The sequence below is a fragment of the Bidens hawaiensis genome, unplaced genomic scaffold (assembly GCF_021521415.1).
Source record: "Bidens hawaiensis isolate Kalapana, Puna unplaced genomic scaffold, B.hawaiensis_p1.1 tig00025806_1, whole genome shotgun sequence".
Classification (NCBI taxonomy): domain Eukaryota; kingdom Viridiplantae; phylum Streptophyta; class Magnoliopsida; order Asterales; family Asteraceae; genus Bidens; species Bidens hawaiensis.
The window spans coordinates 1-15,081 of record NW_027494144.1 but is presented as its reverse complement, the minus strand read 5'-3'; the positions used below and the strand labels follow the sequence as shown (position 1 = coordinate 15,081).

The 15,081-nt window shown below is 35.6% G+C and overlaps 1 protein-coding gene across 1 annotated transcript; it reads left to right on the top strand.

The window, feature by feature from the left end:
• Positions 1 to 5,225: 5,225 nt before the first annotated feature.
• LOC143572325 (uncharacterized) lies at positions 5,226 to 5,672 on the top strand. Its single transcript, XM_077057517.1, has one exon. It carries the CDS (start codon positions 5,226 to 5,228, stop codon positions 5,670 to 5,672), a length of 447 nt encoding a protein of 148 aa, XP_076913632.1.
• The last annotated feature ends 9,409 nt before the right edge of the window (positions 5,673 to 15,081 follow it).

Here is a 15,081-nt window from a genome sequence, read left to right as displayed (position 1 = left end):
CTACAAGCAGAAGAACGACTGTCGACTTCTTTTAAGATTACATTAATTTGTATTTATGGTATTTTATTCTTTCATTAATATATTCATAAAGTGATATCTTGAAAAAAGAAATTATTGTGAACTTAATAAAAAAGTTAGTAGACCATAATCAAAACAAAAGAAGAAACTAACTAAAAGTACTTAAAACAAATAAAAAATGTTTAAATCGTTATATATAATGTCAAACATATAAATATGTAACTATAAATATTTTAAGTTTAATTTGTTTATACATGTCAGTTGTCACTATGTTAGTGTGAATTTGTTATTTTTTTGAAACAGATTAAAGAAAGTGGGTCACGAACATATAAATTTTCTGGTGTTAATATCAGCATAACGTTATATGGTAAATACAACTACGACTCATGCATAGAGGTGCACAAATCGGTTTTTTTAAAAAAACCGGTTCGGTTATTAACCGGACCGGTTTTTTTTGGCCCGGAAAAAAACCGGTTCGGTTAATAACCGGACCGGTTAATAACCGGTTTTTGTGTGTGAAAACCCTAACCGGTCTAACCGGTTAGGACCGGTTTAGAAACCGGTTAGAACCGGTTAATAAACCGGTTTTTTTTATTAACCGGTTTTTTAATAACCGGTTTTTAGGTTAACCGGTTTTTTTTTTTTTTTTTTTTTTGGGTTTAGGGTTTAGGGTTATTAAAAAAACCGGCTTTTAAGCGGTTAACCGGTTATAAAAAAACCGGTTAACCGGTTTTTTTATAACCGGTTATTTAAAAAAACCGGTTTTTTTAATAACCGGTTCGTTAACCGGTTTTGGCTCTAAAATGTGTAACCGATATACAAACCGGCGGTTTGTAAACCGGTCAAACCGGTTTTTAAAAAACCGGTTTTCTTAAAAACCGGTTTCCGGTTTAAACCGGCAAACCGGTTCCCGGACCGGTTTTTTTGACCATCTCTACTCATGCATAGAACTAAACTAAAATAACTAACCCTTAATAACCTTTGAATCTGATCAAAGTCTTCTTCATAACTTCCTTTTGGACGAATCGTGACTAGTTCGATGACTCCAGCAAGTATCTCGTCGTCACCTTGACAATAAAACACAGGCACAACTAACTGCCCTAAGAATTGATCACGGTCATTGCTTGTTCTTTGATATGCAGCATCCCTTTTTTGAGCTGCTAGGCCAGCAAAAGCATACAATTCTTGATCAACCTGTATACGTGGTCCATCTAAAACATAACCGCGCTCGAGGCACTCGTTCATGTAATTCACAAGCCCTCTCTTCCTCCTTTGAGTTGATTCAAAAACATGATCCACCACTCTAAGTTGCCACTCGTTGCCAACCTGCACGCATTGCCAGTACTGAAGGAAACCAGCTGGACCTTGAAAATTGAAATTCTTCATCACGGTATTAATCTTCCTAGAGTCCATTGTTGGTAGAAAGTTGGAAGGTTTTTTGAACTGGGAAGAAAGTTGGCAAACAAATAAGGTGACCCGGGTCAATTTTTATAAGGTCATAGAGAAAGTAGACAAAAAGCTTATTTTGAGGGTAAATAAGATGGACCGAGTCAAATTTATAGGGTCCAGTACAGGTAGAAGACAAAAGGCTTATTTGAGGTGCAAATAACAGGCCATCTTTGGGGTTCAATAAGATATTAGAGTTAGTAGACTTGCTTTAGTATACAGGTCAGATTATTGAGGGGGTCATTTTTCTGACCCACCATTTCATACTATTAATTTGACGCATTTTTTTTTCAGTACATGTATTTTCATTCATTAAAGTTAAAGAAAATATAATAAATCTGATTAGTTACACCGGAAGCCGTTACTTGTTAGGCTGTTAACACGAACCATATGCCTGAAACATTGAAAATGGTTTTACATGGTTTTACAAACAGTTATGGACGAGATTATCAAACATTCAAACCCGTTTTATTGCCATCCCGATTTTGTTCTATGTCAACTGAAACTTGAAGTCCATTACTCGTGCAGGCCGGTTTATGTCTTCACTTAAAGGAGTTGTTCTATAACTTGTGCATTTGTTTATCAAATTTATTTTCGCTTTATTTTAGCTGAATAATGTGTGTGTCGATAGAGGCGGCTTTAACTTAGAACCACTAAATATTTTAGAATCACAAACCACGATTTTTTTTATTCAAAATACACTGTTTGTTGAATTAGGAGGAGTTATAGTGTATTCACCCTAAATAGTAAATACACACCAGCCTTGTTTATTTTTATTGTTTCAAGTTAGAGTTAATGGCCATTTTCGTCCCTGTGGTTTGCTACTTTCGCCACTTCAGTCCAAAATTTGTATTTTTATCAATTTAGTCCTCATAGTTTTAAATATTAGCCATTTACATCATATCCGTCTAACGGCATCCAGTTATGCCGTTAGTTTAAGGGTATTTTTGTCTTTCTCCTTTTTATTTTGAGTTATTGGTCATTTTCGTCCCTGTGGTTTGATACTTTTGCCAATTCAGTCCAAAGTTTGAAATTTTGTCAATTTAAGTCAGTTTTTTTTGTATAACCCTAGAGAGCATTATCCAAGCCCAAAACAAGTCTGCATTTACCTGTCGGCAGCAGTAATCATATCCCCTCCTCTTGTATTTAGTTTCTAGACGGTTCCTAAACTCTCCCCCATGGTGGAATTCAATGGTAAAGTGGTCAAAGCAATTCCGTGAAACCGAATTGTACGGAAAAAACTAAAAATCGTTTCTTTGATGAATGCATAATATTTAGGGTTTAGAGATTAACATATCATAACGAAAATCTGGGTCGTAATCAACTATTATACATTAATCAACAAAACAATTTTTAGTTTTTTCTGTATAATTCGATTTCAGGGAATTACCTTGACCACTTTACCATTGAATTCCATCATGGAGAAGATTTTAGGAAATTTCTAGAAACTAAATATAAGCGGGGGGGTATGATTACTGTTGTCAACAGAGTAAATGCATACCAGTATTTGAGGTTACTCGATGGTTTTGGGCTTGAGTTATGCTCTTCAGGGTTATAAACAAAAAAATAAAAAATAAAAAAACTGAATTAAACTGAACATTAAATTGACAAATTTTCAAACTTTGGACTGAATTGGCAAAGATATCAAACCACAGGGACTAAAATGACCATTAACTCAAAATTAAAAGGAGAAAGACAAAAATACCCTTAAACTAACGGCATAGCTGGATGCCGTTAGACGGATGGGACGTAATTGGCTAAAATTTAAAACTATGAGGACTAAATTGACAAAATTAAAAATTTTGGACTGAAGTGGCGAAAGTAGCAAACCACAGGGACGAAAATGGCCATTAACTCCAATATAACCCCTAAACTTTGGCCCACATTGATTAATCAAACTAGAGTCCAATATCTCCCCACTAATTTATTAATCCATGTCTTCAATATCTCCTTGCTTTTAACATCTAAGAAAATGGAATCTTTATCTTCTTCCCGATCTTCATCACTTGCATTTTGATCCTTCTACATGTCTTGATTAGCATCATGTATTTCTTCACCTTTATCATGAACATCTTGTAGAAGGTTCCTGTCTTTTAACTTCGGGTTTTTGCCTTTGTGTTAAATGTTGTCTTCTTAGATCTTAACATGAGCAAATTATTCATTTTCCTTCAACTCGTCTTGAGTTTCATCGCGTTTAATTTGTTTACTGCTTTCTTCCATCTATGTCATTCCGTCTTCTTGAGTTTTGAATGATTTGTATCTGAGTGAGTTAACACGAACCGCTTTATCTTTTATTTCCTGCAACTTGTTAGTAATATAAACTTGGACGACATTCCTCCATACTCCTTGCATCCCTTTTTATTCTTGTACACTTACACATGATAAGATATGCCATATGTTGCTCTTAACTGTGTTCCCGAGTCTCATTTAAGGAGGGAAGGGGAAGAAAGGGGAATTAGAACAGGAAAGAAAATTAGGGAAAGGAAAATGTGTGATTTTATTGCGTGTTCCCGAGTTTAACGAAAAGAAGGGAAATTAAGAATTTTATGTGTTCCCGAGTTAAGAGAAAAAGAAAAGAAAATACAATTTTCCAATTATACCCTTTAAGTAAACTATAATAGGAAGTTAGATATGAGGGTAATTTAGTAATTGATAAGAATTAAAATATTTTCTCTCCTAATTGCTCTAATTTAGGAGGATGTGTATATGCTCCTATTTTCCGTCGTTTTCCCTCTTTTCCCCTCATCTCCCATTCTTAAAAAAATCTCAGGAACATGGTTTTTTTCATCTTTTCCTCTCTTTTCCTTCACCTCCCTTAGTTAAATGAGACTCGTAGTTGTGACGAGAAGTTACTGGTTCTATGGTAATCATACCCCTAAAACTCTTAATATTTATAATATCCCAAATAATTTGGTAAAATAAAGATTTAAGACATTAGAACATTCCCAGTCTGTTTCCTAAAAAAATTGAGGGGGTTTAACAAATTATAAGATAATGTTGTGAATGTTATGAATAAAGGAGGGAGAAAATATTATTGTTTAAATATGAATTTGGAAAAACTTTTGAGAGGGGGTGAGAAAAAAAAAGTAATGATAAAGGTATAAAAAAGTATTATTATTTAAATAAAAAAAGAAGAAAATATAGTAATTTTTAATGTAATTATAGAAATATATATGAGAGGTGGACTAGTAATGTTTTTCAAAACACATAATAAAGGGTAATGACGACTTAGGAAGTACTTTTTGTTTTAAAACGACGATGATAATTTAGGCTTAGTGGCATGGCCCAGGTGTACCCATACCTCGGACATGATTTCAAACATCCATCGTTAGTTTGACATGCTCGAGTATGACACCAACCCACTTTAAGAAAAGGAAACCTTTTAATACGTTTACTCTTTAGTTTTTGATTTCTAATAATATTTTAGCTATATAAAAAGATATAAAATTAGTCTTTAGGTTTTATTATATATGAATATTGTGTCGGCCGTCATTCATCTCATCTTCGCCTAATAGCATCTTGCTACTCCGATTAACCTCGCCGGGGTAATAATCAATCAATAAAGTAAGTAATTCTGTTTTTTTACAATCCAAATATCAAGCGTTCTATTTACCTAGCAGCATACATTCTGTTTTTTTACAATCCAAATAGGATCTGTCTTGTATATGTTCGTGTTTAACCTAGCAGCATACATACAATTCTAGCTTATTTAATATTTATTGAATCCTTACGCTTCGAACACAGGTTTCGTATTTCGAGCGATGAAGATACTTGTAGAAAATGCGGGCATGCTTACAAATTTCGAAGTGCTTGATTTTTTAAAATCTAGAGGGGCTGCAAAAGACCCCACTCGGGTTCTTGCCCCGTTAGCGCCTTTGGAATTCAAGGTTTACGACAACTTGGTGAAGAGCGTGGCTGCTAGTCAGACTAGAGAGAGTATTAATGAGTTTATGGATAAATGTAAACCATACAAGCTTACAAAGAATGAGATTGTTAACATCATCAACATTAGACCGCCTTCTGAGGCCGAAATCTTCCCCTTGATTGAAAACATTGAGGAGCGAATAGGAAGTGGTGAGGAATTGGTTGAGTTGGTTACGCAAGTGTTTCCTGTTGAGGAACAAGAAACGAAGTCTGGTGAACAAGTACAAGGTATTGAAGAATCGGTTGAGTTGGTCGAGGGACTTAATGAAGTAGCACTTGAATGATTTCTTTTTATCGTGTTTTAGTTTACGCTGATGTTGGTCTTGGAATTTTGATTTCCGGATTCGTGTAAGTTAAACAATGTTTTGAATTGTCGCTTGTACTTATGTAATTTAAGAAGTGTTTTAGAGACCTGTTGTTTAGTTTAAGTCGGCTCTGTTTGAGCAGTTATATAATTTGAGTAGAACTAAATAACCCGTATGCGATCTTTTTCTGCCCAAATGAACTCGTTTAAAGGCGAATGGGTCATTTTTTCCGCTTAAAAGTAAGTTGCACAACATGGGTGAGTCGGGCCGGGTTCTATAACGGGTCAAAACAAGTTCGGGTCAAAACATACCATTTTAAAAAGGTATTGAATTTTGTTCGGGTTTAATAAGGTTTTGACCAAAATTACCTTGGGGTGAAATAAGTTTTTCATTAAGAGCAAAATATCAAAATGGTTGCACCTGCTATACTTTTATGATGGCTAAGCGGCAACAGGTGGGAGTGGTGGTAGCAGCGACAATGTTGATGACAACTCAACGAGGTGGCGTGGGCTGTAGCGGTTGCAGCGGATAAGATTGTGCATGAATGACTTTATGTATGAAACTTACATGAAATCGATTGTTGGGGTTCCGAATAACGATCATGTGTGACAAGGGGTGCATAACACATGTTCACACCAAGTTGTTGTAATACTAACATTGTATGAATATTATTTTTAAACAAGAAAAGATCGGGTTTTAGTTACTGTTTGTGTGCCTGATATATGCCTTGTGTTATGATTGATGAGGGAAAAGATTGCCCCTCTAATATCTGATTGCAACTTCTCACTAGGATTCATAGGTGCACCTTCAGTGTTGCAGCCCATCATTCCAAACTTATTCAACAACCCAATATCATACTTTTCTTGACTAACAAACACAACATAACTTGTTTGTTTTACTTCTAACCCGAGAAAGAGTTTGAGATGCCCTATATCAGTCATCTCAAATTCCATCATCATTCCTTTTTTGAATTCATCAATTAGAGTCATACTTGAGCTAGCACAAATTATATCATCTACATAAAGACACACATAGATAATATGACCTGGACTAACCTTTTTTACATAAAGAGTTGGCTCGTTGTTGCTTCTTGTGTATCATGTGAAGTAAAGTAGTTATCAATGTGGGAGTACCAGGCACGTGGAGCTTGCTTGAGACCATACAACGCCTTTTTAAAAAGGTATGCTTTCTCTTTCTGCTTTTCAACATCAAAACCTTGTGGTTGATGCACATAGATCTCTTCCTCTAATTCCCCATTTAAGAAGGTAGACTTCACATCAAGTTGATGCAAAGTCCAACCAAATTGAGCAGCTGTGGCGAGGACAGTTCTGATAGTATCACAACGAGCTACTGGTGCAAAGGTCTCACTAAAGTCTATTCCCTTTTGTTGGGAATGTCCCTTAGCTACGAGCCTAGCTTTGTACCTAAGTATCTCACTTTTGGGACCAAGTTTTGTTTTGTAAAGCCACTTAAGACCAACCACATTCTTGTTATTTGGAAGGGTGACCAGTTTCCATGTTTCATTCTTCTCTATAGCTTTAAGTTCTTCAATAATGGCTTATCTCCATTCTTTAAATCTTGCAACTTCCTCAAAAATGGTTGGATCGGTGACATTTATAGCAAACTACCACATAGTATAAACATAGGGGAGCAGTCAGCGTACACATCTTCAAGGCCCTTGAGTTTTCTTGGACGAGTACTTGAGTCATGCATACCTAAATCATTACTGAGAGACTGGTACATGATGTACCGGTCAATGTTTGTGGTGTCACATGTTCATTTGGTGTCACTTGCTCATTTTGCTGCATGTTTTGAGATCTAGAATTAGATGCATTATTAGTATTAACATGATTACTAATGTTAGGTACATCACCTGAATGTGGTAGGACATTATCAAACACACTAATGTCCCACATGTATTCATACTTTCTAGCCACTTCTTTATTCCATTCCTACTTGGTATCTTCATTAAAGACAACATCTCTTCTGGTAAGGAATTGCTCGGTTATGGGATTATACAGTCTGTACCCCTTGGTTTGTTGAGAATAACCAAGAAGGATGCATTTTTCAGACTTGGCATCAAGTTTGGTTCTTCTTTGTGCAGGGATATGACCATAAACAACAACCAAAGGTCTTGAAATAATCAACATTAGGCTTCTTGTCATACCAAGCTTGATAAGGAGTCTTGTTGCCAAGTTACTTTGTAGGAGACCAATTTATGTTGTAAACAGCTGTGGCGGTGGCCTGAGCCCAGAAATTACTTGGCAGCCCGTTTCCTTTCAACATGCATTGGAGCATTTCTCTATGGTTCTGTTTTTTTTCTTTTCGAGGCTCCGTTTTGCTCAGGAGTATAAGGTGTTGTTAGCTCCCTTTTGATGCCATTCTGCTCACAGAAAGCATTAAACTCATGGGAAGTATATTCCCTACCACGATCAGACCCTAACATTTTAATAGGCTACCCAATTTCTTTTTCAACCATTATCTTGAATAATTTAAACTTAGCAAACACTTCAGACTTCTTTGCTATGAAATAGATCCATGTCATTCTAGTAAAATCATCAATAAATAGAAGAAAGTACCTACTACTTACACATAGGCTTGATATAAGCATAGGACCACAGAGTGAACAAGCTCCAACTGTTGAATGGTTTTGCGGCTGCTAGACTGAAATGACTTCCTGGTTTGCTTGCCAAGAGCACAGCATTCACACGTACTTAGTTCTTTCATATTGGTAAGTCCAAGGACCATGGCCTTGTCATGCAGTTGATGGAGCCTTTGAGTATGCAAATGACCATAACTAAGGTGCCACAGTTTGGTGATTGCATGAGTGTTGGTTGAGCCTGTCAATAGTTTAGTAGCATCAAATGGAAACATGTTATTATTGTACATATTGACCTTCATTAACACAATACCGGAACTTTTGTGTGTAATTGTGCACATGTCATCATCAAACAATAATGAATAACCTTTCTTCATAAGTTGACCCACATTTAGCATATTGTATTCAAGTTTAGGGGCATAGTAGACATCTTCTAACCTGTGAGTCCCATCCTTCATGTGAATCTTGACAGATCCCTTTCCTTCAACCTTCAACTGTTTTTTATCACCAAGTTGGACAAGAAGTTTGAAGCGTTTATCCAAACTTCCTTATTATTTTCTTCTTCTTCATTTCCATCAATAGCCACATTTACATGTTGCTCATCATTAAACCAACAGTATTTTTTTACATGCCTATACCTGTAACAGTGATGGCATTGAGGTCCCCTATTTTATTCTGGGGTTCGTCCTCTTCCCCTTCCTCTGAATATACCACTGCCTCTACCTCTACCATAGGAATTGTTCTCAGGTCTTCTATTCTTATGCATCACATGGAGTGCTTGTTCATTTTTCCTTTCACTTGTTTTTTGCACACTAGATCTCCCCAGGATACGCTCTTCTTGAGATTGTAATGACCCCATCAACTTAACAGGTGTTAAGGTTGTGAGATCATAAGCTTCCTAAGAATCTTCTCAACAACAGTTTGATCTAGCACTTCTTCACCATAGGCTCTTCTTGACTAACATTGCCCATCACACGAGAGAAATAGTCACCAACCAATTCACCTTCTTTCTTGATGAGATTTTCAAACTCTCTACGGAGTCCTTGCAATTTCACATATTGCACTTGTGAATCTCCTTGAAATTCGACACGTAAGGTGTCCCACATCTCTTGAGCATTAGCAGCGGATGCTATTCTAGAGAATAGCTGATCATGAATACCTTGCTGAATCACAGCCATAGCCTTAGCATCTTTCTTCACAGCCGTCTTGTAGGTTTCTAGGGTTTGATCATCTTCAGTAATTCACGTGCTCACTAAATTCCAGAGATCTCGTGAGCGCATGATTGTCTTCATTCTTATACTCCAATACTCATAGCCCTCACCTTTGAACACCGGTATATGAGATTGAGGATTAAGGTTTGACGAACTGGCCATGGCTTCTTGATAATATTCACACGACTAACCTTGCTCTGATACCAAATGTTGGTATGAGCATGCACTCAGTATCAAACAAACAAATAATCTAAGAACAGATAATAGACTCAAATGGTTGATAGATATTTAATACAGAAAAAGAGAGTACATAAAGAAAAAACAAGCATGAACTTAAATACTGAAAATAACATAACGTAAACCAAGAAACTAGGCTTAAGACTTGGACTTCAACAGCTTGGCCCAACAGCTTTATTGAATTCAAATAACAACCCTTCAAACTCGGAAGACTCAATCAACCCTTCTAATTTGAATTACCCATTAATAATGATTTGTTGCTCAGAATCTCCCTTGAACACACAACTGACATGCAAGAAATGTAGAGTATAGATTCAATCAACAAGAACTTTTATTGAATTGATAATCTGATGTGTTTTTTTTTCTTATTTACATCAACTGATCTATATATAGTTATATACACAACTAATTAACATGTATGTTCGTTAAGGTTGAAACATTTCAAGCAACCCTTATAGATCGACATCTAATCTTGGTGCTAACCAAGTTTTGTTTATGAGACTCTATACCCTAGACTTTACATACATACTTAATTACAACATAAACATAGTTTTGACTATTTACAATATGACCCCTAAACTTAAGCCCACATTTAATTAGTCAAACTAGATTCTAATATCTCTCCATTAATTTATTAATCTATGCCTTCAATGTCTCCCTATTTTAGCATCTTCACTTTCTAAGAGAATGGGGTCTTTATCTTCTTCCCAATCTTCATCACTTGCACTTTAATACTTCTTCATGTCTAATCACCATCATGTATTTCTTTACCTTTATCACGAACACCTTATAGAAGAAGTGGCGGATTCAAAAATTGTTTTCAAGTGGTGCACTGCTTTTATATGCTTCAATTTAATGGAGTCGGATATAGAATATTTCGGGTCGGTTCGATGGTTCAGGAAAAGTTAAACTAACAAACAAATTAAAAAGTAACAAATTACAAAAAAAATGTTCAAATAATTAGTTTGAGACGATTGAATGGTAGATTTCGAGTTAAACTGAATATGTTGAATTAGACTCAACTTTAACAGACAAAGACAAGGGATTCCCATTATTTACACACATAGAATTGCTATATAAGCAGAGTTTTAATGTTCCTCCACCTAATAATGCTTTACCAAAGGTATGATTTGTTATTATAAACTAAAATTTAACAAATAACTTAACAATTAACAATATCAAGAACAATTAACAAATTAATCTAAACTTCACGGTGGGAGGATTTGAGGAAGAGTAGCAAGGCCGGGGGAAGGAGAAACGGTGGTCGTTGGTGGTGTGCCGTTATAGAGTGTGGGGAGGGGGGAGGCAGAGAGTGACGTTTGTGTTTGTATAACTAGTTTATGAAACCCTGCATTTCTAAAAGGCTGGATTATAAAAAAAAAAGTTTTTAATAGTAGTGGTACGCGGAATCGAACCTATGACCATTAGTTTACCAAAACAATGACTTATCCACTACACCGACTGCTTGTATTGTAAGCAGGATGGTTCCCTCATAATTTATAAGGTGGTTCACTCTAGTATTTTCTATATATCAATACACTATTATTTCGAAACTCGGGTGGTTCCGTTAAACCACCCATTTCGAAGGTAGATCTGCCCATATGTAGAAGGTTCTTGTCTTTTAACTTCGGTTTTGCCTTTTTAGTAAATGTTCTCTTCTTTGGTCCTAACATAGACAAATTCTTCGTTGTCCTTCAAATCGTCTTAAATGTCATCGCCTTTAATTTGTTTACTGTTTTCTTGGAAATTTGTGCATGTTAGAACATTTTCTACATGGCATTACCAGTATAAAGACACACGTGAAGATCAACTAAAAGAAAAGCGACAAAGACTAAAGTTTAATGGACTCCAGAAATTATCAATGGTGAGTTTGTTAGTACATGTTTGGTGTGACAAGTGCTGAGAGTTGAACCGACGTGTCATTTAGTCTTTGTATAAGGTTCATAGTTAGAGAATGAAGATGCAATGTTAGAGAATGAGGAGGAAAATATAGAGAATGAGGAAAATGTAGAGAATGAGGGGGGGAAAATTAGAGAATGAGGGTAGAGAGTGGGCTAATTAGTATAAATACTTCCATTTGTAAGTTAGTTTATAGAGTTCTAGACTTGATTTGTATCCAATTTGTAACGAAACTCTGATTTATAACGAGTTTCAATGAGACATTCTTTACATCTTGTGTTCTTAATAGTTATTTTTCAATTCATCGATTAGTACCGAAACGCACCGAAACATTCTCCGTGTGTTTTTGCTTTCGTAGATCAATTTTACCGAAAACACATGAAGATTGTTTCGGTGCGTTTCGGTACTAATCGATGAATTGAAAATGAATGATTAAGAATATAAATAATGTCTTGTTGAAGCTCGTTATATATTTTGGCAGAGTTTCGTTACAAATTGGATACAAATCAAGTCTAGAACTCTTCTAACTAACTTACAAATGAAACTATTTATACTAAGTAGCCCATTCTCTAAATTTACCCTCATTCTCTAACTTTTCCCCTCATTCTCTACATTTTCGTCATTCTCTCTTTTCCTCCTCATTCTCTAACATTGCATCTTCATTCTCTAACTATGAACCTTATACAAAGACTAAACGACACGTCGGTTCAACTCTCAGCACTTGTTACACCAAACATGTACTAAGAGTGCCATTCTATCTTCTTAAGTTTTGAATTATCTATATCGAGTGAGTTAACACAAACTGCTTCTATCTTTCATTACTTGCAACTTGTTAGTAATATAAACATGTACAGCATTTCCCCATACTCCTTGCATCCCTTTTCTTCTTGTATACTCACACATCATAAGATTAGACATATCTTGGTTTTTATCTAGTAGTTGTGATGAGAAGTTACTAGTTTTATGGTAATCATGCTGATGGTCGGCTATAAATCATGTGTATTTATGTGATATTTCATGTATTTTAATTGTTTATATATAGCGAACACAATTACTTTGAGTTCTTTTATGATCGCAGGTGTTAGGAGCTTAAACGAGCTAATTCAGAGCCATTCAGATAAAGATTAAGCAAGCCTCAAGAAGACGAAAGCATAGGGAAACATATATGGATGGTTAAGAAGGATTCGAGATGGTTTGGATGAGAAACCGAAGCCTAAGCGAAAACTGAACAAGACGGGTTACGAGGGAAAGTGTCTGTTAGTAAAAACAGGGCATATCTCGGCCTAGAAAATGAGTTACGGAACCCATAATATATAAATTTCGGGTTTCTCGACGAGATAAAGCTGAATATGGTGTCCAGGTAGCCCTTCGCGTCGCGCGAAGGGGTTTTACGGAGGATGTTAGCACCACGCAAAAGTCATTCGAGACGGGAAAATTAAACCTAAATTTAATATATTGAGTTTTTAAGCCCCCATCTTCGAGATATCCTTCATTCCATCAACCAAGTACAAGCCCTAGGACGATTTTGCATCATCCCTAAGCCTTTGGTTCGTTCGTCTCAGTCGCATGCTTTCGTCCTCTAATCAGATAAGTGAAATCCTTCGTGATGCCAATGTCAGGCTAAACCCACTGTATTCACTTTAGGCTAGAGTTTTTATGTAAACTAACTTTGATCATATTCTATGTTGGGAATGAATATGAACTTTATTGAATGTCTTTAAATCTTGTTTACATTAGCATTGATTGTTTAAAACAGTTTATGATTTTGATTATCAAACTTTGCATCACTTTTTTGGTTGTGTTCATCACATGTAGAGTTTGCACTTATGTCATTGAACCAATAATCGTTAGTCATTGCTTATAACTTATTTTCATATTTTAAAACTGGTAATTGGGTAAACCGGGGTTCAGTTGTGTCAACAATTCGGTTTAGGGTATCGTTTGTCCTCACAAACCCAACTGTTAGGTTTTAGTAATTACTACGCAATTAATCTTATGAATCTGTGATTAGTCGGTCATCACACTACCGAACCTGAAGTGAATCATTTTCTCAATATTGTTTACAGTTCATTTAAAGTAATCGTGTTTTACTTGAATCATCTTTTATAAACTGCTTGGCATCGTTTGTCCACCTAGTTAATTAATTAATAATTAGGAATCTTACTTGCACTTTCCATTGATTCCCTGTGGAGACGACCTTACTTACTCATACTATTTATAGGTATTTAAGTCTTATAAATACTAGTTTTTTATTAGAGCACGACATTTACGTCACATGCCCCCTAAAACTCTCAATATTTATTATATCCCAAATAGTTTAGAAAATAAAAACTTAAAGACATTAGAGCATTCCCATCCATTTCTTAAAAATGTGAGGGGCTAGGTTTTGCAAATTATAAGATAGGGTTGTGAGTGTTATGAATAAAGGAAAGAAAAAATGTTACTTCTCAAGTATGAATTTGGGCAAACTTTTGTTTTCCTTAATTTAATTTTTTAATATTTTTGTAAAGTGGTTGTGAGAGGATGAGAGAAACATAGGCAATGTTAAAGTTATACAAAAATATGTTTTAAATAAAAAGAAAGAGAAAATGTAATGTTTTTTAATATATTATAGAAATATATATGAATTAGGGATGGGTTGGTAACGCTTTTTAAAAACACATAATAAAGGGTGATGACGACGTCTCTTTAGGGAAGTAATTTTTGTTTAAAAACGCGGATAACAATTTGGGCTCAGTGTCATGTCTCTTCATAGCCCAGGTTTACCTCATACATGATTTCAACCATCCATCGTTAGTTTGGCATGCTCGATGATGGTACCCAACCCATTCCAGGGAAGCTGAAATGATGCAGTTTCGGAAGCAATCAATGGCTCGAAAGACTCCATGATTAATCAAAAGACGATAAATCGAACCGAAGTTCCAAGAACAATGTTCTTTATATTAAAACTCAATCAAAAACTACCTAACAAACATACCCTAACACCCCTATTTATACTAAAACGAAAAAGAGATAATCATGGAAACTAAATAAAACATAAAATAATAAAAGATATTAAAACTGAATTCAAATTAGGAGATGCTCCTAGCATCATGAAAACTCAAGAAACCCATGGACTTGCTTATGCCTAAGAGTCAATGGCATTCATGTTAATTGCAGCAAGATGTTTTGTGATAAAGTGAGGTTGGAACTTATAACCATAATTCTAAGAGTCTAATTATCTACTTCAATTGATGTCAGGGGACCAAATGGTCTTCGACTTAAAACCGAGTGTAATGGGGCGTGTTTAGCCCATCAAAGAGCCTCATGGCGCCGGGCACACCCCCCCCTCCCGGGCACCATGGGTGGTTTTGAGTTCACCGGCGCTATCTACACAGAGCCCCTTGTTCACCATCTTTCACCGATTTCAAAGATTTTCCAATGGGAATACCACCACTTCACC